Here is a 25,785-nt window from a genome sequence, read left to right on the forward strand (position 1 = left end):
TGCTGATTTTGAAATTGTATATTCTTTATTTTATTATTAACATATAAATGTTGGCTGACTATTTTTAGGACATGAAACAAAACAGAGTATTTATAAGTAAGGTTGACATGAAAATAAATGCACAGTCCTGATGACAGCAAGATTAAAGTATCGCTCAGTTTCGCTTTACTAAAAAAGACCCCCCAAATTAAGCCCTCGAATGCTCTCTCTTCTGCAAAGTCTTATTACCTTGTTTGTTAATTTTCAATTTTGTACAAAACAGTTTAATCCGTTACACGTAGCTAGGATAGTCTTAGACAGCCTTAGGAAGTTTAGTTTGAATTGCCTTAAATACATTAAAGTGTTTGATGTGATAGAGAATCAAAGTAGTATCAATTATAACAGTTTAACTGAAGACTACTCAGGTAAGTTGAAACAAGAGGTTCAAGCTAGATGTAAGGAAGATCTTTATCCTCAGAAGGACACTCTGACATTGGAATGGATTTAATACTGTACTCAACTGTTTTAAGGCTTTAAAGCAACTTGTGTTAGTCATGAAACAATGCAGCTTTCATCATACTACTTGTTAGCCTTCTTTTGAGCAATACTTCAGACACAAGTAAATAAAACTACATTCATTATCCCTCTGGTCCTGTAGACTAATAGTCTTGTCAGTCTACTACATTTTCTATCTCAGAGAAAGCCTGTGCCCGGAAAAAGTAGTGTTAACCTGTACAGGTACCTCAATTAAGAAATTACCCAAAAATAAACAAGAAGCTTTTGTCCTGTGAGATAGTTGCAGAAACTGAGTCAATTGTACATAGCACAATTTTATCCTTAGCAATAACAAACTATGCTATCATTTGATTTTTAGGGTATGCTAAATAGTTTTAAAATATTTTGTACGAACAGTAGTCTTCTGAATGCATTTCAAAGAAAAACAGTAGAAGAAATTAGCTATACATTTATTACTGTTTGACTAGAAGTGGGCTGAAAGTAAATACATTAACAGAACGTAAAAAAAGATACCTGTAAGTCAAAACACCTGATCAAAAATATAAGTATTTTGCCACTAGTTAGTTTCTGCTAACTAGATCCATTTATTTAAACTGAGTTACCTGATAAAATGGATCACAACAGCAGACTAAGTAGTACCTTGTATTTGTTGCAGTAGGTAAAAATTTTTAATAGAAAAATACTTTATTCTGATGTACACTTTTAGAACCTTGAATTCATAAAATAGTGACCAATATAGTTTTTCTTATACTCAGACAGCTTCTTTACAGTTAAATATAACCTGATAAAAATATTTAAAACCAGAAGTACTATAATCATCCCAATTAATCTTCTGCTACAACCACTAAATTCAGTGAGTGAAAGACTGGGATCTTAAAAAGATGTGCCTGTAGATGAAAAAAGGTTTATTTAATGCAGAACCTGCAGCATAAAAAGCTGTGTATTCCTTCTATATACAATTGCATGTTGTTTTGGAACCTTCCAGTTCATCAATGCTCACTCCATAGAGATCAATAAGTTGAGGATGTACCCTGGGAAGGAGGAAGTCAAACTATCAATTTCATTAATTCTTGCAGTGTGTGTCACTTTTTTGAGACTAAATCTCTATGAACATGGAATAAAATCATCTGAATGTATTTGCGACAACTCTTACACAGTCATCTTTAGAAGTATGTATTAATTTCTTACCCGTGCTATAACATGACCCCCCTTTCATTTTACAAACCAGACCATGTTACAGCGAGCTCTGTGCCTTCACCTGATCCTCTGTGCACTGCAGAAGAATAAGCCCCGTCCCATTCTGTTCTACTGATCATCTTCCTTGTGTACTGATCGCATTCCCTGATTCTAGATACGCAGACTGACAGACTGTTCTCAAGCAGCACTGAATTTCCCACTGTAGAACAACTATGTTTTTGCTAAAGCTACAGACAGGGCTTTTCCAAGCAGGAATCGTTATCTCAAAGCCAGCTCCTCCCAGGACTCAGACCTTTGCATACAGCTGTTCTCCTCGAAGGAACAAGAAGAGTGAAAGAACATTTGATGATGGGCCAGAAAGAAAAGGCCATACAGGTCATAAACCATTTTAAAGATGGGCATAAGGGAATTGAGGAGAGGCCCACGGAATTACAACAGGATCAGACTGCAGTGCACAACGTAACACCTAAGAACTATTACTGTGGTATTTACAATACTCAGGTGTCATTTGTATTATATACATTTAAGATTGCAATACTGATTCACTGTTGGTATAATGTCTATAAATATAATACTTCACCTTACCGAATGTGAACTTCAGATGCTTCTTCCATTAAGTCTCCATCTATATTCCAAGGGTAAGTTCCTTCTGCAGAAGTGGTATTCAGGTACGTATCATCTTGGACGCTTTTAAGTCTTGGTTGTACTTTTACTTCTTCAACAGTGTAGGTCTCAACAAAGGGGAAATTGAACTAAACCAAGCACAGATTTATAGTAAAGACACAGACGACAGCTTAGTAAGACTGAACTTCTTAAGAAGAGCAGGCTTTTTAATTTAAGTATATGAGAACACTCAACTCTAGTTTTGACCGCATGAAATATTCTGGTTAGTATTTCTAGATTAATGTGCTATTTTTATCCTAGACAGCGCCTCAGAAGAAACACTGATATTCAATTTGTGGTTCTATATCAAGGTTGCTCAATTTACAGCCAAGATGGTGTATTTTTCACACTTCAAACCTACACATGCTTTCAGAATACCTGAAAGTCAAAGCAGCCTTTTTTCTACAGTCTGTTCACCACTACCAGGAATCTCATCCTAAATGAGGCTATTTATCCAGTAAGCCGTTATTATAGGTTTAAAGGAGGGTCCACATCCCCTTCTCTAATTTCTAATGATGAAGAGAGCAAAAAAAAAAAAAATCAGAGCTGTCCTCCAAAAACATAACAATGACAAAATCAGCATAAACTATTTCCTACACTCAAGTGTTAGTGCTGTTATATGGAACTATCCACCTCCTCCCAAAATTCTCTGAATATTGAATGTGTATTAATTCAAATTAAACCTTCCTGTAAAAATGATTTCATATAACACAAGCTGGTGTGAAAGACCGCAGGGATATGCTTAGGCTATGCACTGAGTAGACAGGACAGAGCTAAGCCACCATATTTAGGTGCTTCATTTTTGCTTCAGAGACACATTGACCACAATTTCAAATACAATTCTGCAAACATTCGTAACGAGATGGAACATGTACTGTCTGCTAAGATCAGTGGTAACAATCTACTGCTCCCAGTGCAGCATGCAATAATCTGCCAAAATTAAGGACTTTTCCTATTCCTATTCCTCTATTCCTTAGAGTTGTATGATTTTCTCCTCCCCCCGCCCCGCCACCGCCCCCAGTCTGTATTCTCTGTACCATACAAAATTTAAACCTAGTACATATTTATTTCCTCTTTTTGGTGCAAGGGCTTTATGCTCATAGAAGTATGGAACAACACAAATACAAGTTAAACCACAACAGATGGGCTGAAATAGGCTAATCGGTATTAGTCTGGTGATTTAAAAAAGGGGGGAAAAATCAGATAAATGGGGCTAATGTATTCTGACAGGAAGCTAAGTCTCCTTATGAGGTTGCTAACATTAACTCTTACAGCATGTCTATATCGTCATGGTTAACTGTTCTTTTTATAATTACCAGGAAGAAAGCAACATTACCTGATTTTTTGCACTGGCGTATCTCTTCAGGTGTTTAATAAACTCCGCACGAGAAGTATTTTGTACAACAATAAGAGCCATGCTTCCATTATTCAACCTGAAAAGCAGACAGACTTAGTCCCTAAGAGTAATTATAATTTGAAAGTTTAAGAGGCTCTTCAAGCCTAGGAGCAAAAGTAAATCAATAGGGAAAAAGTCATTTTTTTTTAATGCTTGCCAAAAGAAATTTTCTATAGACAGATATAAATTATGCAACCGAGGTTATTTGGCATCTACATAATAAACACTGTAATAATTAATGTGTACTCTCTTATCATTATCTATAATCCACTGAACATAATATATGCTAATTAAAGAAATTCTGCATTTTTACTTAACAGATGATTTTTAAACATTGGTGATCACAAACTTGTTTTTACGCTTTTTTCCAACATAGCCTAATGATTTCCGTCGATGCAGGGAGCCGAGAGATTTCCCAGGAAGCCATTCCCGCGAGGAACGCAAGCGCAGCCTCCTCCAGCCACGCTCAGGCTCCTCTAACAATGACCCCGATCCCTGCCTACACCACTACACAAACTTTTTTTTTAATAAAATTCTCAGTAGAGTTCTAGTTATGCTTTGCACATTGTTAAGAACTAAATGTCATAGGTGAGAGATTAATCAAAACGACCTTGCAGTTCAGATCCTCAGTGCTACTAGGTATCAAGCTGCAATTGATATTTTAGCATCCTCAGGAATTTGGGTCACGACACTCAGCCAGTGTTAAGTAAGTCACAGATTTCTTAACACAGCTATGCCTTGTCACAAAAGCTAGCAACTCAAGGCTTAATGCAATCATCCCAAAGGCCCATTTAAGTTATAGAGACAAACCAGTCTTCAAAAAAAGGTATCTGATGAACATGGCAGTGAATGCATAGATTGCTTTTTATATAGAGATTATATAATTTATATATTCTGAATATGCATGTATATATTCAGAATGTATGCTTTGAAAGTTACAATTTAAGATTTGTTTGTATGTATGTGTGTATATTTCTAGCCTAACACCACAGATCTTCAATTCATACTCGTAGTTCCCTGGCTACTTAACTGTTGCATCTGTAATATTCTCAGACCACAACAGATTACCATCTAGAAAGATAATTTTTATATAACTATTAAACAAGTCCCCTAGCATAGCATTAATTTCCTGAGCTAGAAAATGAGGATCATGAAATTGAAACAATTGTATCTTTATCATATTTCCTACCATAAAAGGGCATAATGCATTACTGGGCAACGCATTCTCCATTTCATCCTTATATTTTCAGAGATGACAATTCTCGTTCATTCCTTTGAAAGTCCAGTCTGCAGTAAAGCCTGATGCCTACACTGTAAGACACACGAACTCGCATGTCTCTCAGTGTAGACAGTTAAATATTTACCTACCTTTGCAAATTCAGGCTAGTATAAAACTGGAGTTACATGCAATGATCAAAACATTCATTCTCAGATTGCAAGAAGCTTTTGTGGAAAACAGGACAAAACGAAAACACATTTGAGCTTAGCTGATGCTTCTGCAGTTGGTCCTGTATCTGCAATAATTAGTACAACACTTACATATCCCACTCTGAAAAGCCTTGCAGTCAAGATGTGCTTCCCAGTCAGAAACAAAGCACATTTCTGAAGTGCCCACTCTTCTTACCGGAGGACTGCACTCCTAACATTTAAAATAACTAATATTTCCTTGTTTGAAGAGATAGTGGGGTCTACTGAGCAACTGAGTTGTAGGAGAAACACACTGTTTCACACAAACCTGCAATAATTGCACTCAGTTGCCATAAAATTCCCTATCATGAAAAACAGGTGCCAGAACAGATGGAAAGAGAAAGCAAAGCTAAAAAAGACTTATTTCTTCAATTCTTGCCAGAGTTTTTCAGCCGACTGGAATGCAGAGTAGAAATATTGAACAAAGCAAGTGCCTAGGAGGGGGACAGCATTTGGGCACTACCTGGAAGTATGGGGCTTACCAGGACTCCAGCAGCATAGAAATCTTCTCAGAAATCTTCATCAAAAATATCTGCTTCTACATTTTGTTTCTGACAAGTCAAATTCTACCAGAGCAGCAAGTACAACATTAAAATTCCTGATCAATTCTAAGGTACATATATTAGCACATAATGATAATTAAATGAAAGAGAACAGATTCATCCCATAATCTTTTATAAGAGCAGTTTTGTATACAAGATTTCTGATGTCTTATTTGAGGGACTGGTGTTATATTTCACGTACAGACTATGGAGTCTGTACTTGCTGTTCTACTCAGCCTTCAACGGCATACAGCAAGTACAAGTGTTTATCATCCGACAGCTATTTTGATCACCACAAAGCACGCTCTCAACAACAACCTAAAGGCAAAAGGGAGTCAGCATCCACAGATAGATTATATATATGGTTTGGGGAAACATACGAGTCTATATAAAGTTGTATTTTCTAAGTTTGGCCAAAAAAAAGACAAAATACAGTGCAAATTTCAGTTTTTGATGATAGCAGAAAGAGATTCATACTTCTCTTTTCTGTAAGAAGAAAGATGAAGGGCATCTTTACAGTTTAAAAAAATAATTAAAAAAAAAAACAACGAAGTTTTACATACAGCTGAAACCTATGACAGACTGCCTGATGACAACTAGTTAAGTCAGATTTGCCAACTAATTTAGTCACAGCAATTATCCATTCATTATTCCAGTTAGACTACTTGACCTTATTTGCCTGATCTAAAAACTGATTACAATTCCTAGGATTATCAAGTCTACTGCCGTCCATTCTCCCTCCCCCATTCCAAAGGGTCCAGACTGCCTAAACGCAGGCTAGGATTCTCAGAAAAGCCAAGGTCTTAAGGTAAGATGTCAGAGTTTATAGACAGGACTAATTCCCTAAACCCCTACTGACCTCGTATTAGGTGCCAAGCCTCTTGGTGCCATTGAGCACAGACAAGGGATTGCCATAATGCTCACATTCAGGAAGTGACCCTGGATCCTGTGCCATTGATCCTTGCTGCCTAAATATAACAGAGTAATTCTGTATTACTTCAGTTTAACCTGCCACAGTTCACTTTTAAATAATTAAGTTGAAACTCACCTATTTTTTTAATTGTCTCTTTCTTCCTTCTAGAAAGGTGAAAATATGTAGGTAAAATAAAGTAATTTTAGCATATTTAAGCAATGTCTACTTAAGAAAAATGTAATATTTCAATGGAAAAAGGATTAATGAAACTGAACAAAATAGTATTATTACAAAGTAGAAGACTGCTTTGTAACAAATCCTTCCATAGTCTCATAAATAGAAAGGGAACATTTTACAAAGTGTGCGTTAGCAACTGTCAAAATAAATCGTTAAGATCTTTTTGCCTGATGATCAACTGGCATAAAATTAAGAATTAGTACAATTGTATCTTCCAAGATACAGGTTTTTGTAGATTAGGGATTAACATCTTTTACTTACCTATCATTCTCATGAGAATCTTCTTGTGAAATCTGTAGAGGTAGAAATGATAGTTCACATTCCTCTGGCCTAGAAAAGCATGGATATTTATTACTACATAAACTAATACTCTGACTGTTAGACAGGCTTTTATCAAAGTTAAAATGATTCTAAGAAAAGGCTGAATATACAGTTTAAAAAAGAGGTAATATTTGTAACAAGGGTACACATCACATGGAACTGGCTCCAATTAAATTGTCATGTCTGTATTTTACCACATCTCAGTTACTGCACTTTCCTCAAGAAAATGAAAAATATTGGAAAAAGTACAGTAGTCACTGCATACCTGAGATTTGCCAGTGTTTTGATAAAAGCAAAATCCTTCCGCTGATTAGAGGGCATCCAACGGTGCTTCTCAGCCAAAGCTAGAGTCCTTGCACCAAAGCCAAACATAGCTGAGAACCCAAAACGTAAAAGCTTGCTTGGAGTACTAAAAGTGCAGACATCAACTGGTTGAACATGTCCTAAAATTTCAGAGATAACATCAGAAATTATAAACATTTGTTTTTCCAGCTGAATAACTTACTATCTCCTTCCCACCTAATTTAACTAATAAAGGTCCAGACCCTTTTCTTTTCAGGAACTCAAGTTTTACCAAAGAAAACTGGAAAGAATTTAGATACACTTTAGACTCTAAAAAATAGTAACTCTGAAGAACAATGTTCAGATGCTTCAAAATGTTAAAGTTAAAAATTTCTATGACTAAAATTCAGCTATTCTGTCAGACCAGACGTGGTCCAACTTAATTATTGCTCAGATTTTCAAACAATATCAGAGAAAATACATTATTGCTACATAAATATTTGCAAAATTTCTACCAAATATATTTGTACTGATTGTACTTTTAGCAGCAGCACACTTCAAGAGTTCTGCAATGCCTCCAGTAAAATGCATAAATGTAAGCTTCAGACGTCTTTATTTTCACAATTACAGAATTTAAATATCTGATTTTGTTCAAGAGTGTATATATAAAATTGAATAAAAATTGCATTTAATAGACCCTCGAGTTTCCGTTAGATTTTTTCCAATTAAAGAGACACAGTTTTAAATTTTCCATATAGACTTCTGTATTCCTAGCTAAGAAACAGAGCAATGACTCTTCTATTGCTGACTGTAAACTCTAGAAAGCAGACGCTGAAGATGAAACTACCTTCCTCATTATCCTCTTTCCATTAAGGCTATGTATCCCAAACAAAAATTGCTTTAAGAGGAATATTAACATTGCTCAGCTAAGTATTTACTATTTCCTAAGTACTGAAGTAAAGGTTTGCGAATTATGTTCACATAATTACATTTTCACATTCAAAAACCTATTTGCTGCACAGACTGAATGGCAAGTGATACATTTTTCCTGCTAATAAAGATTCCCGATGAAATTTGCTGTATTTAAAAGAAATGTGCAAAGAAACAGACAGGTAAGCAATACCTTCTCAGAAATATGTCAGTACTTCCCTGAAGACTTCCCTGAAGACTAACCACTTTCTCAAGCAGATAGTATTGCCTACTTTTCTGTTGTTATCTGTGGGCACATTCAACTTAAACAATCAAATGATTGCACAACAACCATCGCAGAATAAAAGAGTAACACTGCTCACACAACCATGTCTGGAAAAGGTTACTTATCTTTTTTTTATTATTATTATTATTATTTTTTATTTATTAAGGGAACATCAATCAAAGGGCATTAATGCAAAAAACAGACATTATTCCATTGCAGATTTTTGATATTAGATGATGAAGTTCACAGTCTTTGTTTCTAAGTTATACTTGAAGAATCATAAGCTTTCAGATACGGTATAAATCAGAATTAGAATCACCTGGATTTCAAAGTCCTGCAATATACAATTTCCCTTGATAAAGCAAAATGCTACGTGCTTATTAAACAACTGGTAATCTACTTTTGGGGCAAACTTTTAAATGCTGTTTCATTATTTAAAACTTGATAATATTATGTAAAAATACTTACCCATTACAATGTGCAATGCTGCAGTCACTGGATGCTTAATACCATAGAGCGTGTGAGCCAAAATATTAGTAGTACCTGTAAAAGTGAACACAAACTACTGTAAAAATAAGAGCTGCATGAAAATAGAAAAAATAAGCATGAAAAATAGAAACACAAGCATGAAAACAGAAAAAATAGATCTCAGGTTCGGATGAACGGTCTGAGACCTTTACTGCATTTTCAAAAGAAAAAAAAAGCAGCGCAAGTTATTTAGTCTTAGTAACAAAAGAAATGCTGAATAGCACAAATCGAAACCATTAAAACCTCCACAGGTATACCAAATGCTCTCTGCAAATTCATTAAAAACAAGCGCCATAAACCAACAAAATTCTGCTTGATCCAGCCAAAGTTGGCTGTTTTGCCTCAAGCAGACTACACTTTATTTTCTTAGCAACTATAGCAAATAAGACTAGTTGACTGTTATACGTCAGTTTTACACACAAGAACTAGCTAATGACCAAGGGGAGAAAAAAGATAATGTAGAATTTGGTTGGCCCCCAAATTACTGGCTTCCATTCAACGCACTAAAAATGACCCATCCGCCTCATCTTTGTCATGGCCTGGACCGCTGGGAGACCACTCGTACCACTACCCGCCGGAGAGGGATTAATTTTAAAACCAGGATAGGAATGGAGTTGGAAGGAAGAACAGAAAATTAACCATTAGTAGCCTAAGAAAAAAACAGCATGGTTCCAAAGAGCCACGTTTGGCAGCACCTGACTGACGTGCAAGTCACCTTTCCTGGGCAAGAAACATGGTTACACACATTTGCATTTTGCCTATCTACTTCAATTTACAGGCCATAAAACACTGTGCGTCAGCTAACTTTTAGACATTGCCTTATTTAAAAAGTCCTGGTCTGTAGATCTACAAACAAGGGATCATTGTCTCTTTTCTAAATGGGTACAGTTTTTAAATATAATTTCAAGTTGAATTCTGTCATTGGTAAGAAAAGCCAGAGATGTGATCCAAGTAGCAGCGCCACCGGACAGGTTCACTTGCATAGAAGGGAAGAGCCAAGGTCCGTCACCAAGCAAGCAGAACATTCAGAGCCGCTTTGCACCACTGAGTACGGCATGAAACATTTGCTAACAGATTAATGAGAACGACAACAATTGCCATGGAAGAAGTTTGAACTCATTCCCTCACAGGGCCTTAGGGCCCCTCCTCAGATTTTCAAATGATTTTCTTATTGCTTGAATTCCCAAGTGTTACCACAGCAATAGACAACTCTGTACACTAAATTTGCCTTGAATTTTGCAGAAGCGTTGAGCTTGGCTGTCAAAAGGCGAGGGCGTAGGATCCACCACATTTCAAACTAGAAGCACTCAATAGTTAAACAAGCAGCTTCAAAGCATTATATAGCGTAAGTTACAGTTATCACAAGTCTGCTATATTTGATGTCCCATTAGTGGTAGAAAAATACTAAACGTGAGAAGACTGATGTACGCAGTTAGACAGTTCTATACGCATCTTGTTATTCAGTCACACATGCAATTGCTTTTTGCAATAATAATTTTTTGCAATAATTTCTCTGAGCAAGATTTTGGAAAATAACTGGGAGCTGTATCTTGGTATCTTGCAGAGTATCCGCTGCCTCCCCAGACCCCACCTTGGCCTTTGAAAGTAGCGCAGGACACTGGAGCTCACGGAAAGCCTCCAAAACGTCAGCGAGGAGCTGCGCGCAGCGACCTCAGGGTTGCTACCACGTGAAGGCAGGCAGGCAGGTACATGCACTAAGGTAAGAGGCATAAAGCACTCTGAAGTTTTTGCCTTCAGTGCTGCACGTAAGAGATCAGATGATGTGCATACAGAAGATGCATACAGATTATCATCAGCTCACAAGAGGCCATTTTTATTTTTGAACAATTCAAAAAGAAACCTACTACATTTCTCAAAGTTTTATAGGCAACTATACTATTATTATTTTTTTTTTTTTTAAGAAGGAAGAACACTTAAGTAAACCAAGCAAATTGGGATGAAGTACTGCAAGAAACAGCCACTGGTAGGTTCAAAGGCAAAACGTAAGTGTCTGCTTTTTTTTTTTTTTTTTCCTGGAAGACAGTCTCTTTAAAAACATGGAGAATGCTAACAGGAAATGTAGTTCATTAAGAATACTATAATTTCAATAATTTATATCCAATAACTGCTAAAAATACATTTTCCATATTATTTGAATTTTCCTTTCTGTACAATAAGCGTAAAAGTGCAAGTCATCATTCTAATTCCAGATGTTATTTAACATGCAGAAACAGGTAAGCTTTTCAATTCAGTGACTATAAAATATAGTTCTATACAGATATGTTGGGACAAAATAACCTAAACAATTTAGCTTTAATCTAAAAAGCAGTTCTTACAAACTAACTGAAATATATGCCCAACACCCCTTTCTTGCTTAAAAGGCTCACTCCATTTAACCTCTAGATTCAACTCCTTTTGCTTAGTCAGTGAAATAGCTCAAAAGCAGCTCCTTGGCTTGCATTTTTACAACTCTAACTGACTTTTGTAAGAATTTCATTTTTTAAAAAAAACAACAAAGCGAGAATATTTTGGAGATGGAATAAGAAAATCTCTCTTCAAAAACACAGAAAAGGGTAAACATGCAATCACAAGCAACTCAGATTATTAGAAGCCACGTACATTGAGTTTGCACCCTGTAAATGGACAATAGGGAAGCTGTTATTCTGAAGAAAAACAATTTTTGTCACACAAGATCAAGCTAATAAAAGAACTCAGGGCAAAAAAAAAAATACTTCTGAAGATCAGGCTCAGTATGTCTTAAAACGGGGATTCCTCATATAAGCAAACATAGTTTATCAATAAAGACAGCAAAGAGGAAACAAATGACCTGGACTGAAGTCAATACCAATCTTCATACTTGACTTCAACGAGAATTAAATCCCATCCCTACTAAACAGGACAGGCATAAGCAATTGCAGCCTTCTCCCAAGTCTGCAGAGCTCCCTGACACGTGCAGAGGTAAACAAGCCAGAGACTGACTCCTCGCGAAACCAAACAAGCTCCCCCTGCGCTCCCAAACCTAAGCGCTGCTCGGAAAGAGCCTTTCCGCCGGCTGCGAATCTCGAGGGAGCCCGGCCAGGCGGCGGCAGCTCCCTCGCCTTCTCTCGAGGCGCTCACACGCGTCCGACGAAGCCTACGCGGCGCTCTCGTCCCAAGGACGACCGAGGAACACGTTAGAGCCTCGCCACCCAGGTCCTGCACACATGGGAAGCCACAAAAAAGTTTATGAACGGAGCCAAAACAGTGAAAGGTAACGTACGGAAGATAATGCTGGCACGTAAGCTTTGCTGATTTAATTTTTTTTTTAAGCATTATTCATTTTCCCAAGACACCTAAACTTTTTCTCCTCTACATGAGCCCCGGAAACGTTTGCACATTTCCAACGAAACGTGCAAAAGCCTCACAGTAAGGGTAAAGTATCTGCAGGCCAGGAAAAGCTGAGCAAGGTACCCCGCAGAAATGGGGGCGGTGGGAGGCAGGGAAGGGATGTCCTTGGAAGTGCAAGCACTTCTGCAGTACAATTAACTTAATTAACCAGACAACATGAATATTCATAAGGCTGCTAATGTCTCCCCCATCCAAACGGATAAACGTGATGTAATGACTTCCTAGTCAAGCATATCTAAAATTCTGATGAAAACTGCACCAACATTTTGGTTCTTTGCCTGAAATATCGCAGAAATTAACAGTCCCTCAATAATACTTTGCTTTTGAATTAATTGGAAATCATGAATTATTTAAATGAGCCATTCAGGACCAAAAAGGTTCACCGTCGTCAGATACAGATTGTCTCTTATTCTGTAAGGACTGGACAGCTTTTCTAATGTCCTTCCAGGTTCCCCCCCCTTTTATCCGACTCCCCCTCAGTACAGTTTCTCAGCAGTAGTTCCCATAGCAACAACCACTCTTGCTAATGGCCAGCGGGACCACTGCAGGCTTCCCCACATCTGAGCCATTTGATTTTGACCGTAATAAGGCAGCTTGGTCTGCTAGCTCAATAGAGTACTCCAGCAGAAACACACTCCCCTCCGGACCTTTCTCGTCAGGAGGCAAACTGCTTCAAAAGCAGCTCCTTCTGATCAGGCAGGCTGCAACTTCACAATGCTGTTTTAACTATTTATAACAGAGGCCAAAATTCGAGATTTTAATCCATTCAAATAATGTAATCCTATAATATAGCTTCTTTTTCTTACTCAGCTAGAAAATCTTACTATTGAGTAAATAGATTTCTAGAGAAGAAAGATTAATCAACATTCAAGTTGTGTTTTTTTCACAAACACAAATATCACACCTATTTCTACATGATTACTTTTGGATAAGTGGGATAATTTTGGATAATTGTATACTTAATATTGAAATAAAATAGCTTAAAGTTTGTGATATCTGCCAAGATGTTTCTCACACCTACATAAATTGGTCTCACCATCTTGTAATGACTGCTTCCAGCTGTATGATAAACAGCATTCTTCTGGGCATACATGTCTGTCTTGATCACGACACATTCAGCGTTAATCTGAAGCATATAAGTACTAACGAAGAGGAGCAGTGACCTAAGCACAGCCACCGAGCACGGAGCCAGGGCTGGAGAGGTTCTAGGTGACACCACCACCGAGACATCCACAGCAACTGAACTGACAAGTTAACGTCAAACTGCTGGCCTAAAACTTGTTTGCTTGGTGGTTTTCAGATTATTACACTGAATCATTTTCCAAGCTCAGCTTGAAAAAGCTGGTGTAATCTTGCATTTTAAAATTATGGCTTGTTTTAGCGCTGCTTTTAGAAGTGTTTCATTGTTGCACACAATCTGTAAAGCAGAGCAAGTCAGGGCACCTAAAAAACTGCAACTTGCCAAGTTTGGAGTGACTTGCTTAATTTTTTTGTAGCAAATTGAAAAGAATGATTTGCTGTTCATCTGGCTAGATGGAATTTTACCTTACTAGATGTAGAGCTCTGAAAGCTACAAAATAATCACATTAACATCTACACCAGAGGAGACTGTCCGTGCAAAAATACCCCTCCTCTTTTAAGGAAGTAATTGAGGCATCAGTGCAGACTTATCCTTGTCTTTATCTATTCTAGAGAAGCTTCTCTGCCTGGTCCAAATTATACTCTGAGAAAGGCAAGATAAAACAAGATATAAGTCAATGAAATCAGGCAACATAATGAGAAAAGAAGGGAAGATTTTTTTTCAAAAAAGAGATGGTATTTCAGACCTGTGGAATACAGCTGTGTGTGCAGAACACATTTTCCTATATAATCCACAACAGATATTCCTGGGACACCATTTATAAATAGACTCTAAGCATGAATCCAACTGAGAACCTGCCAAGAAAACTGGAGGGAGAAGAGAAAACAAGGGTTTATATGAAGGAAATTCTACAAAACATGAAATCTAGTCATTTGTAATCAACCTAAATCACTAACTTCAGGCATTTTATTCAATAGCTCCCTTCAGGAACTGAAGCTTCAGTAGCCAAACTTCAAAACATACCAGAGGGATTTAAAACAGACGATTAACAAACTGTAATGGTACTTTTCACCTCACCCACTGGTATTACTCCAAGAGGAAGCGGTGCTCTGACAGGCCTGAGTACGTAGTCTGTGTCTTTTCCAGCATCTATCTGGGCTTTAAGTAGCAGACCATGAGCAACTTCGCTGACAGATCCATCTCCACCAACACAAACTACCCTATTACAAAACAAAGGTGACAAACAGTGCAAGATAAATTGTTTCAAAGCTGATCAAACAAATGTAAGGTAGCTGTCACGTCATCTACATAACAGTATTTCAAATAGCTAAAGATTATTGCTCTTTAAAGTAAGTTAGGATTTCACTATCAGATCAATAAACATTAACTAACAGAGCACATGCATCCTTATTTCCACTTTCTTCTGAGTAGAAATAAGTATATTTAACAATTTATCTGTATCACACATTATGTAAAACATATATAAGAGCACTGAACACTGGAGCCAAAGAATGAATCAGATGGTAGAGATAAGCATGTGCTCAAGTGCTTAAGTGAAAAGTTCTTTAAATCTTACAATACTGACCCATACAGGCTTTCCACAGCTTTTTAAATGCCATTCTAATAACAACTCAAATATTACAACAAAACTAAATACACTTTAAATTCAGCTAATCTCACATGCTACACAGGCAGTGAGGGATTTAGCAAGGTATAAAAACCTAGTACAAGCCATCCTGTGCATGAAGGTACTTAATCATCACTTCTGGAGCATGTAATTGAAGTCTCACCTGCTATGGAGAACTACTCCAAGGACTTTACCCAATGATAAAAGATAAAATAAATAAAATATGACTCAGAGAAGGGATTCATGCAAGAAAATACAGTGCAGGCTTTCCCCTCTCCATCTTTATACCTGCCTCCAAGGACAAACCAGTTCCCCAAATACTGCCCCAAAAGACTCATCTTAAACTGAAATAAATTATCCTTAGAATTTGTAATATGTATTTACATTTTCAAATATACTTGCTCACCCAACTTTGTAAGACAGCTCTAGAACTACTAGAAATTTGTTAGGATCTTTAAGATGCTATTGTGTTTTACTTCAAGTATGGCTTACTGCATATATACAAAGAAAAAAAAGGGAAAGAAAACAAGCATTCAAATAACAGTTGTAGCAACTGCTGTTCAGACTTCTACAGTACACAAAACTACTCTTATTATTGAATCTGCTCCCAGTAAGGTTAAAAAAAAAAGACTTCAAAGATTGCAGGATTGATCCATATGTCTGCACTTTAAGTGTCTGAGCATGTAATTCCATTTCTGATTTCAAGTAAGCTTTTCTTTTTTTTTAAGACATTCAAGTTACTTCTGGACAGAACATTCTCTTTAAGAGCCTTTTGCATGGATGGAGTGAAATACAGAGCACTTCTGTCATTCTTGAAGTACGGAAGCCACAGCTTTCATGAAACACATTGAAGAAAGCTTTACATTTATTAATTGTTTTTCAAGAAAATTACAAATAGATGTGTATACCTGAAAGTGATAATTATAAAAACCCCACAACGTCTAATGGGAACTGCTTTTCTCAGTCTTAATACATTATCTGAAACAGTAACTCATGAAACATCTATTGGCATAGTTTTGGATGGAATACAAACAAAAACTAATGCTACAGGATTTATTACCATTCCTCACAAGTCAACTTACCCATCAAATGCCTGGAGTTCACATTCTTTAAGTACTGAAAGAGCATGTCCTTCATATTCAGTTACTGTGGAAAGTAACATATTTAAGTATTAGAAGAATAAGTAACGTAAGAGCTTTTATTTTAGTCCTTCTAATGTAAGGAATATGCATAAAATCAGTTCAGAATTTATTTTTAATCATTAAGTATGTTGAAAGTAGGAGAAAGTATGCATATTCTACTCTTACATTAAGATAGACATGATGTTAATACTTAGCTGAAACAAAACATATGGCTATTTGGTACATTTAAATTTAGAGAATTAAAGAAAATGTTTGTTGCGTCAAAATAGAAGTTTTAGCGTTGACAGTTGGTAAACTTCAGGAAAATGTATGCCTACCCTCAGTTAAGGCTGAAATATTTCACTATCAATCGAATCTAATTGCCTTTGTGTTAGGATATGCAAATTGCTAAAACAAAAAATACGAGGAGTTAAACATAGAAATATGAAATCAAGCCAAATACCAGTGACAACAGAACATAACACAGAGAGGAAGGTGGCACAAGTACACACCAGAGTTCATAGCCTCTGGAGGAAATGAATCTGTCACTCCACATTGACGTCTCCGTGTTTGTTGATACCCTATACAGTACTGCAAATGCCAGTGAAGACAGGATAAACTGGCATACTACAGATGGCACAAAGCATCGTAACTACATTTAGCATTTTCTAGGCCAGTTCTGCCAGAAGAGACAGCCCAGCTGCATCCACCCATCAAAGAGTTTTGCTGACTGACATGACACTTGCAGATGGATTTTTTGTGTAAGAATGTGCATCATTATATGCAAAATTACATTAATCTTTCATGCTTGTCTGTCCCTGGTGCTAGCATATTTGAAGCCTTTTCTCCAGTGTTTCTAAATATTGTTAAAATTATTAGCCTCGGTGTCTAAAACAATCATGCCATATCCGTACCTGTTATAGTGTAGTATTTCTACCAACTACTCAAATGCTCAAATGGAGAAAACCAGTTATTAATTTCGTGTGTGTGAGAGAGAGAGAAAGAGAGAGAAAAGCATATATAGAGAACATTCATCAACATAAATGGTCTTCTGTAAAAAAAAAAATTACGTAAGTGATATAATTTGCTACACTTTTCCACAGTATTCAACTGTGCATTAGCAGATAACTTTAAAATCTTCCAAACTCCATTAACAAAGTTGTAGTTTTTGGTATTCCAGAAACTCTGGAGTAAAAATTAGAGTTATTTTAATAATGAAGTTAGAAAACTATCATTTTGCTAAAGAAACATCTATCAGTAAAATAGCTTTCAGGAATTATTTACAGAATTACTTTTATGCAGGACCTCTTCTGGAAGATAGGACAGTATTTAAGATATCACAGCATTCTGCCTTCCTTTTAGAGATAGGAACTAACCCTTTAGCAGCATCTGTAGCATGTGAAAAAAGTGACTGATAAAACTTTATATTGTGTGACTGTAGTCTGCAAATTCAGAAAGGTTCAAACATCTTACTATCATATTATAGTGAAAGAAAATCATCCCATGAAAACATACAGTTGGCAGTCAAATTACATTGTACTCCTAACTAAATGTTCATTGTGTTCATTTAAAAAAGAAACAATTAAAATGGTAAATATTTTATTTTGTAAAATAAAGCATGTGCAGAGGCAAATTATGCCACAAAAATATTTCTTAAGGCTTTTTTCCAGCCATTTCTAATGCCAACTTTAATTGAAAAGAACATTTGAAGTCTCAAACAATAACAGAGGAGGGCATTGACTGTGTATCTTATCTGAACAGGGTCATGTAATCCAAAACATCATAACAGCGTATTTCATGCAGCCAATAAAACCTGAATGTTTAATCCCTGCATAAAGATAGAAAAGCAACAGGCAATTAGTTTGACTCTTCAAAATGTGGGACAGTTCCCTGTGACATGTATGAATACTGCCACTCTGGTCACGGACTAATGCCAATAGGATTAAAACAACTAGTGAGAAAACAGATTAACTGGTGCTAACAGTTGCAGGGAGAAAAAGAGTGTATAGCAAGGTCAAACCGATGTTGTTGGCCCAAATTCTGAATTATTCTTTTGTGTGTGTGTGTGTGTGTGTGTGTGCACGTGTGCGAGAGAGAGAGAGAGTGTGTGCGACAGCGAGAGCCTCTGTCTTAAAAATAGAGGAGGAAGAGGGAGGGAGGAAGGTGGCTATTGCTTTTGCCTAGACCTCCAGCTTGTTGTACATAAACAGGAGCAGGAGACTCCAAATGAGGAAGAGAAGCGAGACAGCTTCTTCTGACAGCTAGGAGCCAGTTGAAGTTACTTTATTTATTCTTCTTAAGTTCCTGTTGAGACTTAGCAAAACTGTCAGATATTTCTAAAATCCTGGCTCCAATTATCAGTATTTGTCTATACTTTTAGTATCCCAAATTTAGAGAAAGTTTTTGTTGAACTTGATTTTCAGAATAGTTCGCTATTCTTCTCCTAAAAGTTATATCCCAGTTGCAGTGCTCAAAATTGCCAAATTCCTGAAAGACTGTATAAATATGAGGTTTTAAAAGTTGCTTAGTCCCTTACCTACTGCTAAAGTACTGTAATTATTTCACACACAAATTTGTTACTTAACATTTTGTATTGCATTGAGTACTTCTGGGATATGTTTTTTTTTTCCCCAATGTAACTTAAAACTTGTGGTTAATTTTACTACTATGACTAGAAGTCAATACACCTGGAGTGCACAAAACAATTTGGCAAAAAAAGATATTTAGGGAAGGTAAATACTATATCAAAACTCACTTATAAACTGACATGCCTTTTGACTGCGGTATATTCTTGTGCAAGAAGGAACATCGCTACACCAAATTTGTAGAAACAAAAATTTCAACAAAAGTTGAAATGAAAAATAAGCTCTGGTAAGCTTTATCATGTGCAAACTAAAATATTAAGTAGTAGTATCAACAGTCAGCTATCAAAATACAAGACTGGACGAAGAGAGTTCTGGGGTGGTTTTGTTTTTTGAGGTTTTTTTCGTTTGTTTTTTAGTAACCTTTAAGACTTGCCTTATGTATGTGCTTGAATTTACTTCAGAAATTCAAATTTGCACTATGATTTTTGAAATTGAAGCTTTAAAAATGTATATGTGTAAAGTCTAAAAGTAAAAACAATCTTCAGTGTAAAGACTAGAGTGAAAGCCTTCAATTTTTAATACCTAATACACTTCTGTACAGCATTGTATGTAAATACTGGTAATCCTCCAGAACGTTAGTAATAGAGACACTCGTCACAAACAAAATCCCAAACAATTGAGGAAAAAAAAACATTCCATTTACTTAAAATGAGTCACTTAGTTTTATTAGAAGAGGGTACCAATGAACATTTTTTTTTATTATGCAGTTCATAATTATGCACTTCTCTTTAAGCACTGAATACTAATGTAGTTTTCTCATTTTGCCTGTAGGAGGAGTGTTAGGCAGCTAATAAGCATAGTGCTACTTGGATACTGCTAAAATAACCTTATTTTCATGATAAGCCTTTAAATACTTACCTGGCTAAAATCAAAAGTTTCTTTTCAAAATCAAGAAAAAATAAAAGTTTTAAATTGGTTTTCTTCAGTTACAAAAAGCAGTTTTAAATCCAATGATATTCATAATTAATATTAAATTGCATGAATCAATCTATACAACTATTACTACAGATTTGGCTTATTTTTTCAGCTTTAAGATTTCAGATGACATTACACAGCTAAAATGGTAATGTTGTATATGTTGATGAGAATGCTGCCTTTAAAAAAGTTTAACAAACCAGGTTATGTACACAGTAAAAATAATAATAAAAAACCCCACTAACCAGTAGTAGAGAAATAAAAGACAAACAGTTTTTAAATAGTTACTTCAAATAAAACAGCTAATTTAGAAACATTACATTCTGAGTTAGTCATCTCTTACTGAGGTTTGCACCACTAAAAAAACCGTGACCAGACAAGGCTACATCCAATTTTTAAGAAGGCAGCATTATTATTAATCTGCTTACACCATCATCTGTGTCTTGCAGGTGAAATATACGTCTATGTGGCATTTAAAATTTATATAAAGCTGCTGACATTGCCTTGTCTCTTTTTTTCTTTTTTTGAGAGAGAAAAGATTAAGAAAATCTGCAGTTAAGAAAATACCACTATTTCCAGAGATCAAACTCCTTTTCATGCTCATTCTTGCGGGTCAATCTTTAATCTTCAATTGATTTTACATTAAATTATGGGCTGAAAAATTCTAAAATACACATACACAAATACCAAAAATAGCAAGGTGAATTTCATACACAAACAGTTCTGGCTTACTTATAAGCACAACAATTTTAGTCCTGTTAATTCAGTAAGTCACGATTTCACAAAAAGTTTAAAGGACAACTATAGGATTACCCATCTGACTTGCACTTTGTCTAAGCTAAAAATGATGATTTTTCAAACCAATTAGGTAGGAAAAAGTCTTTTGGTTAAAATACCTTGTACCAGAGTTTACGCTTCACAAGGATATGAAATACATAACCTAAGAGGAGCAGCAATGTATTAAAGGGAATTATATTATGAATGTAAAATTATTTGTAAAATACTATATACCACTTCCCTGTAAATATGGTGGGGTTTGTGACCAAATTTGATGCAGCATAAGTATCAGTCTCTTCAAAGAGGGGGGCAGAAGTAATAAACAGATTATTAACATTTTACATTTTTTTACTTCACTACTTTAAGAAAAAAATATTTTAAGAAATATAACAGGGAAACAAAAAGTTAATCAAACAAAATAGCCAAGGTGTAAATTAAATGAAGGATGAAGCAGACCTTAGGCAGAAATTGGGGCCTTAAATCCAAAACTGCTGTCTGAAATCCACTGCTGATCAGAGGGCAACATTACTAGAGCACTGAACCTATACCATAGTGTTCTCCAGACACCAACTTGTGCCACCACACCTCAGGAGAACCGCCCTTGTCATCACAGGACTTAATCAGCTGGGCTTCCAGGCTATCCTTGAAACTCAGCCAGAATCCAGAAATAACGTATTTTTCAGATAAGCCCCTCTTACGCTGTCAGACCAATAGATATTCTCAGAAGAAAAGTAACATACACTTAAAGAATATGGTTGATTACAAAATGCAGCTGCATCATGACTTCTCTTAAAAAGGATCTGCCCAGGTAAGAACAAGCAGAACTCTCCCCTCTGCACAACAGCCCACCAGTTATTTCAGTCGCCAGTAGGGTCAGTGGTACCAGCGCAGCTCCCTCTTTCTTCCACCACACTGCTTACCTCTCGGAGAAGTGCCACAGCCACGAAGCTATGGCTACAGGCCTTCTCCTTCCTCCATCCACTTTGTAACTTGGCACTCAGATTATTAGGTCCAGAGAAAAGAAAATGATCATCTACATGTCCCACTGACAGAGCACCCTAAGTGGGACGTGTAGATCCCTATATTCCAGGAGTTAAGAGACTAATCTCCAGCCCTTTACTCACTTCTGCAGACAGAGCCCTAAATATTAAGACAGACCCTGATTACATAAAAGGACCTAACCCTAAGTCCTCCTCTCTTCCCCTGCTATTGTTTTCAAAGCAGCAAGTCTTCTTCTGTCCATAGTTAGCACTGTGGTGCTACGGTCTGCTACGGCTACTCATCTTTTATAAGAGACCAAGGTACTTTTTCAAAGTTGCACCATTTTGCGTTAAGTTAGTTCCAGATGTCAATCACTAACTTACAAGGAATGCAAGTCAGACTTTCAGAAGGAGCTGAGCAACAGATCCCAGTTGTACACAGGACTAAAGACATACTTCCACACCGGTCCCAGTGCAGAGACAAGGGTGTGCTAAAGGCCCACCCTTGGCTACTTCTAGGCGCAGCACACCGATACAAGGCAACGGAAGTCACAGTCGGGGAGCTCTCCCACATACAAAAGTGCCTAATACAGGGGTCTGTATTTCATTCTATTGGCAAAATACTTTAAAGTTATCAGACTTGGCCCTACGCTGTTCTTAACTGGAAGTCTTTGTATTATCTGATTATTTGTAAATGCATTGTCTAGACCAAACAGGATTAAGGTTTGCCTTTTCCTGACAAGCCTTGCAATAGCATATATTTAGCTCTTTTCCTCCTGTATTCTCCATGAATAGCTTCTTGTCGACCCTTCTCCTTTTACTTAGGGTCCTAAGAATAATGTTCTAGGTATTCTGCAAGAAGTTTCATTGAATTTAAAGAAATGCTCAGAATAAGAAATGGATATGGTAAAGAAGAAACTAGAAAGCTAACTAAGTTGCCCTCAACATTTAAGGGCCTAAAGACATAGACAAATCTGTAATGTTTTTGAGACTCTAAACTTATGAAAAGAATCACCATAGAAGGACCTAGATACTGTCTGGATCCCTTAACTATTAACTGAATAGAAGCAATAAATATTCCGCTATTCCCAACTGATCTTCAATATATTTTTAAAAAAATACTTTATGCTTATGTGATTTAGGAAAAACATCTAGTCGAAGTGTGACTGTTTTGAGGAAAATGATTAAATTTTTTAAAAATCCCCAAATTGTTGCTGGAAAACAAATCAACACTTTTATTACAACAAAGCAACTGGCTTGTGTGATACATGGAGAGAAGTCCAGAGGAATCTCTGTCCCAATATACAACTAGCCTTCTGAAAGGGCACCCTTCGTAATTTGCCAGAACTCCACAACAACTCATAAACAACCATACACAAGACTGTCAGAAATTAGATGTCTCTCCTCTTTTTATTCGCTGCTTACTTTAAAAGCACAAAAGATAATATATTACTTGTACTGATATCCATACAGGGAAGTTATTTAATGAATAATGGAATTACTAAAATCTTTTTGCTGAAAGAAAAATATACTGCATTGTATTAACCACGGTTACAAACACACCACTTGCACACAAAGCCAATAAGGATTAGCAGTAAATACAAATTGTCTTGCATGCCTAAATACTAGTTTCAAGGAGGATTAAATTGCGCTTTTGAAGCAACTTACCCGTGACATCCGTTTTGATGCCTGCAAGCTTAAAAAGAGGTGCAACTTGTTCATAATAAATATGAGGGGCTTCTCTTTTGTGGCTGTTTGGATTAACAAATACTTTTAAGGATTTTGGTCTATTCTGAAAACCTAAAAATAAAACACAACATTTAAGAATACACACAACTCAGCCATTTCTATAGTTTAAGTTAATTTTTAATATTAAGAGCATTATTAGGATTTTAGGAATATATAAATTACAGTCTGAAAACAGTCTCAACCTATTACTGGAAGTATGCTATTTATCCTGAAGTTATAGTATGGTGCCCAAAGATCTGATTACTTGCATGTGCAGCTAATAGATAGTAAAAATGAATCATACTCTAACCAAGACATTATGAGAGTCAGAAAAAAATGCATGTCGCATCCTAGCTTAAAGCTGATACAGGAGTAGAATGAATGTGGAGAAGTTAGAGTGACAAAAAAAAAGTCTTGGTTTTAGAATTAAATGCAAAATGTTTTCTAGCAGGTAAATGTCAATAATACCCAATAGAACTGATTCTACAAATCCAACACTTTCATTTTTATAAAATTATAAATTATAAAATGGAAAGGAAATTTCCTCATCTTAAAAGAGGTCAGAAGAAATACATAAAAATAAGAAATTTGGCAATATAATTCAAGAGTCTAGAAATTATTCATTTTATTTTAAAAAAGATCAGTGACACGTAATTCTTGCAAGTGATTCAAATTCTGAACAAGCAACATTAATATTGCCATACAAGCAGTACTATGTCTTGCATGCTGATTCAATGATATTTCTTCTGTGAGAATAATTTTAGTATTTGGAACCTACTTTTTTTGTTGAAGAGTAAATAATTCATACAAAATAGCAGTAAGAATACTTTTCAAGTGCTCTTTTCTAGAATTCTTGCAATTGTCATGATTCACCGAGATTGACTTTGACCTATAAAAAGCAAGTGTTGGCATGCAACGCTACTGTTTCTTTGATAGTTATTTAAAAATATGAACAATTTTGTATTCAATGAATTCATGTATTAATTCTAATTTTGCCTTTAGTATCAGATCAAACTATCAGTTTCAGTCAAATGAAAACTGTATCTGTTGAATACGATGCTTTCAACATTCAAAAAGAGTTAGTCATAGCCCATACCTCCAAAAGGAACCAAAAAAGAAAACAGTGTCCTGTCCTGTACAGAGCATCACTTCAATGTATACAGGCACATCACCATCAAGTGTTGCCTTGGACTTCATAAACCTATTTCTCACTCTACCTCAACACCTGAAAAGTAACAATTCCTTTGGGAAATTATAGTGAAATACTATTGCAGCATCAAAGAACATATTCCTTAAGATCAAAATATATGAACACAATAAAAGCCGAATAGATTATTTTTTCAGTTATTTAAACATACGAAAGAATCTGGAAAGAAAAATTAGCACTTTTATCCAGCTGGTGTTGATAAATCCTGAAAGATTTCTTAAAGATACTGAAGAAAGTTTTCTGGACCAGTTTGCCACTACTATAACCTGAAAGCATAAATAAAACCAAGATTTCTAATCATTTTGATGGCAGTATCATATACATAGTACCACGTCACTGCACAGCAAATTAACTGCAATGAATTTGGAGAATCTTTAGTAATAGTCCTTAGTACCTACACAAAAATTTATATCCTCCGGAAGTAAGCTACATATGCAGATGAAAAAAAGCAGTTAAGTAGAAACATATTCTCTATTTATGCCAAGCTAACAACTTAGTCAAGCAGTTTTAACATTAAGAGTTTGTTGATGTTAGTCCCTGGTTTTCAATTTGAAGTCACTTGCCCACATTATCTTTGAGAATGATTAAAAAAAATGATAAAACGATAAAGCTAAAGTTCAAGCTCACTAGCCATACGAGCTATACTTCCCCCACGCTTCCCCTCTGCAACAAATTTAGATACCAGAAGCAGAAAAACACAGGCAGTTTAGGAGCAAGGTAAACATTTTTCTTTAATCATGTTATGCTGAGGAGCTCTCTGTGATGTACCACCTCCTGTCCATTCCACTGCCAACTGGGAAAAAACCTAAATGGAAGAAGTTTAATCTTTGAACCACTGTTTATAAGTGTTTTATAGATACTGCTTCATATCCTGGATTTATTCTTAAATTTATTGTACCACTAAGAGAATAAAGAAGCACTAGACAAAAACCAAAGAGCACAACTATGAAATGACATTAGTAACTGAGATCCATTCCAAGGAATCTTCATGGAAAATTTGATTCTGTCCTTCCCCTCCCTATCCTTTGGAAAGGCGATCTAAGCCCTCGATACTCAGCTTGGGGGTGGGAGGCAATCTGAT

At 36.1% G+C, this 25,785-nt stretch overlaps 1 protein-coding gene across 2 annotated transcripts in view; it reads right to left on the reverse strand.

Annotated features, from left to right (window-relative positions):
• Window positions 1-1,300: 1,300 nt before the first annotated feature.
• Window positions 1,301-25,785, reverse strand: part of CERKL (ceramide kinase like) — a 56,860-nt gene continuing 32,375 nt past the window's right edge. Inside the window, exons 3-13 of one of the 2 annotated variants that reach the window (XM_062578829.1) lie at window positions 23,438-23,569; window positions 16,414-16,477; window positions 14,782-14,924; window positions 9,177-9,251; window positions 7,497-7,674; window positions 7,172-7,240; window positions 6,809-6,837; window positions 6,620-6,728; window positions 3,692-3,788; window positions 2,278-2,444; window positions 1,301-1,526 (exon numbers count right to left, since the gene is read on the reverse strand). In XM_062578829.1, the coding sequence (XP_062434813.1) occupies window positions 1,445-1,526; window positions 2,278-2,444; window positions 3,692-3,788; window positions 6,620-6,728; window positions 6,809-6,837; window positions 7,172-7,240; window positions 7,497-7,674; window positions 9,177-9,251; window positions 14,782-14,924; window positions 16,414-16,477; window positions 23,438-23,569 (1,145 nt within the window). In that variant the 3' untranslated portion in view covers window positions 1,301-1,444. Of the gene's footprint in view, window positions 1,527-2,272; window positions 2,445-3,691; window positions 3,789-6,619; window positions 6,729-6,808; window positions 6,838-7,171; window positions 7,241-7,496; window positions 7,675-9,176; window positions 9,252-14,781; window positions 14,925-16,413; window positions 16,478-23,437; window positions 23,570-25,785 lie in introns of both variants that reach the window. The other variant, XM_062578828.1, reaches the window with a different exon arrangement.

Source organism: Rhea pennata, chromosome 6 (genome assembly GCF_028389875.1).
Source record: "Rhea pennata isolate bPtePen1 chromosome 6, bPtePen1.pri, whole genome shotgun sequence".
NCBI classification, from domain to species: Eukaryota; Metazoa; Chordata; class Aves; order Rheiformes; family Rheidae; genus Rhea; species Rhea pennata.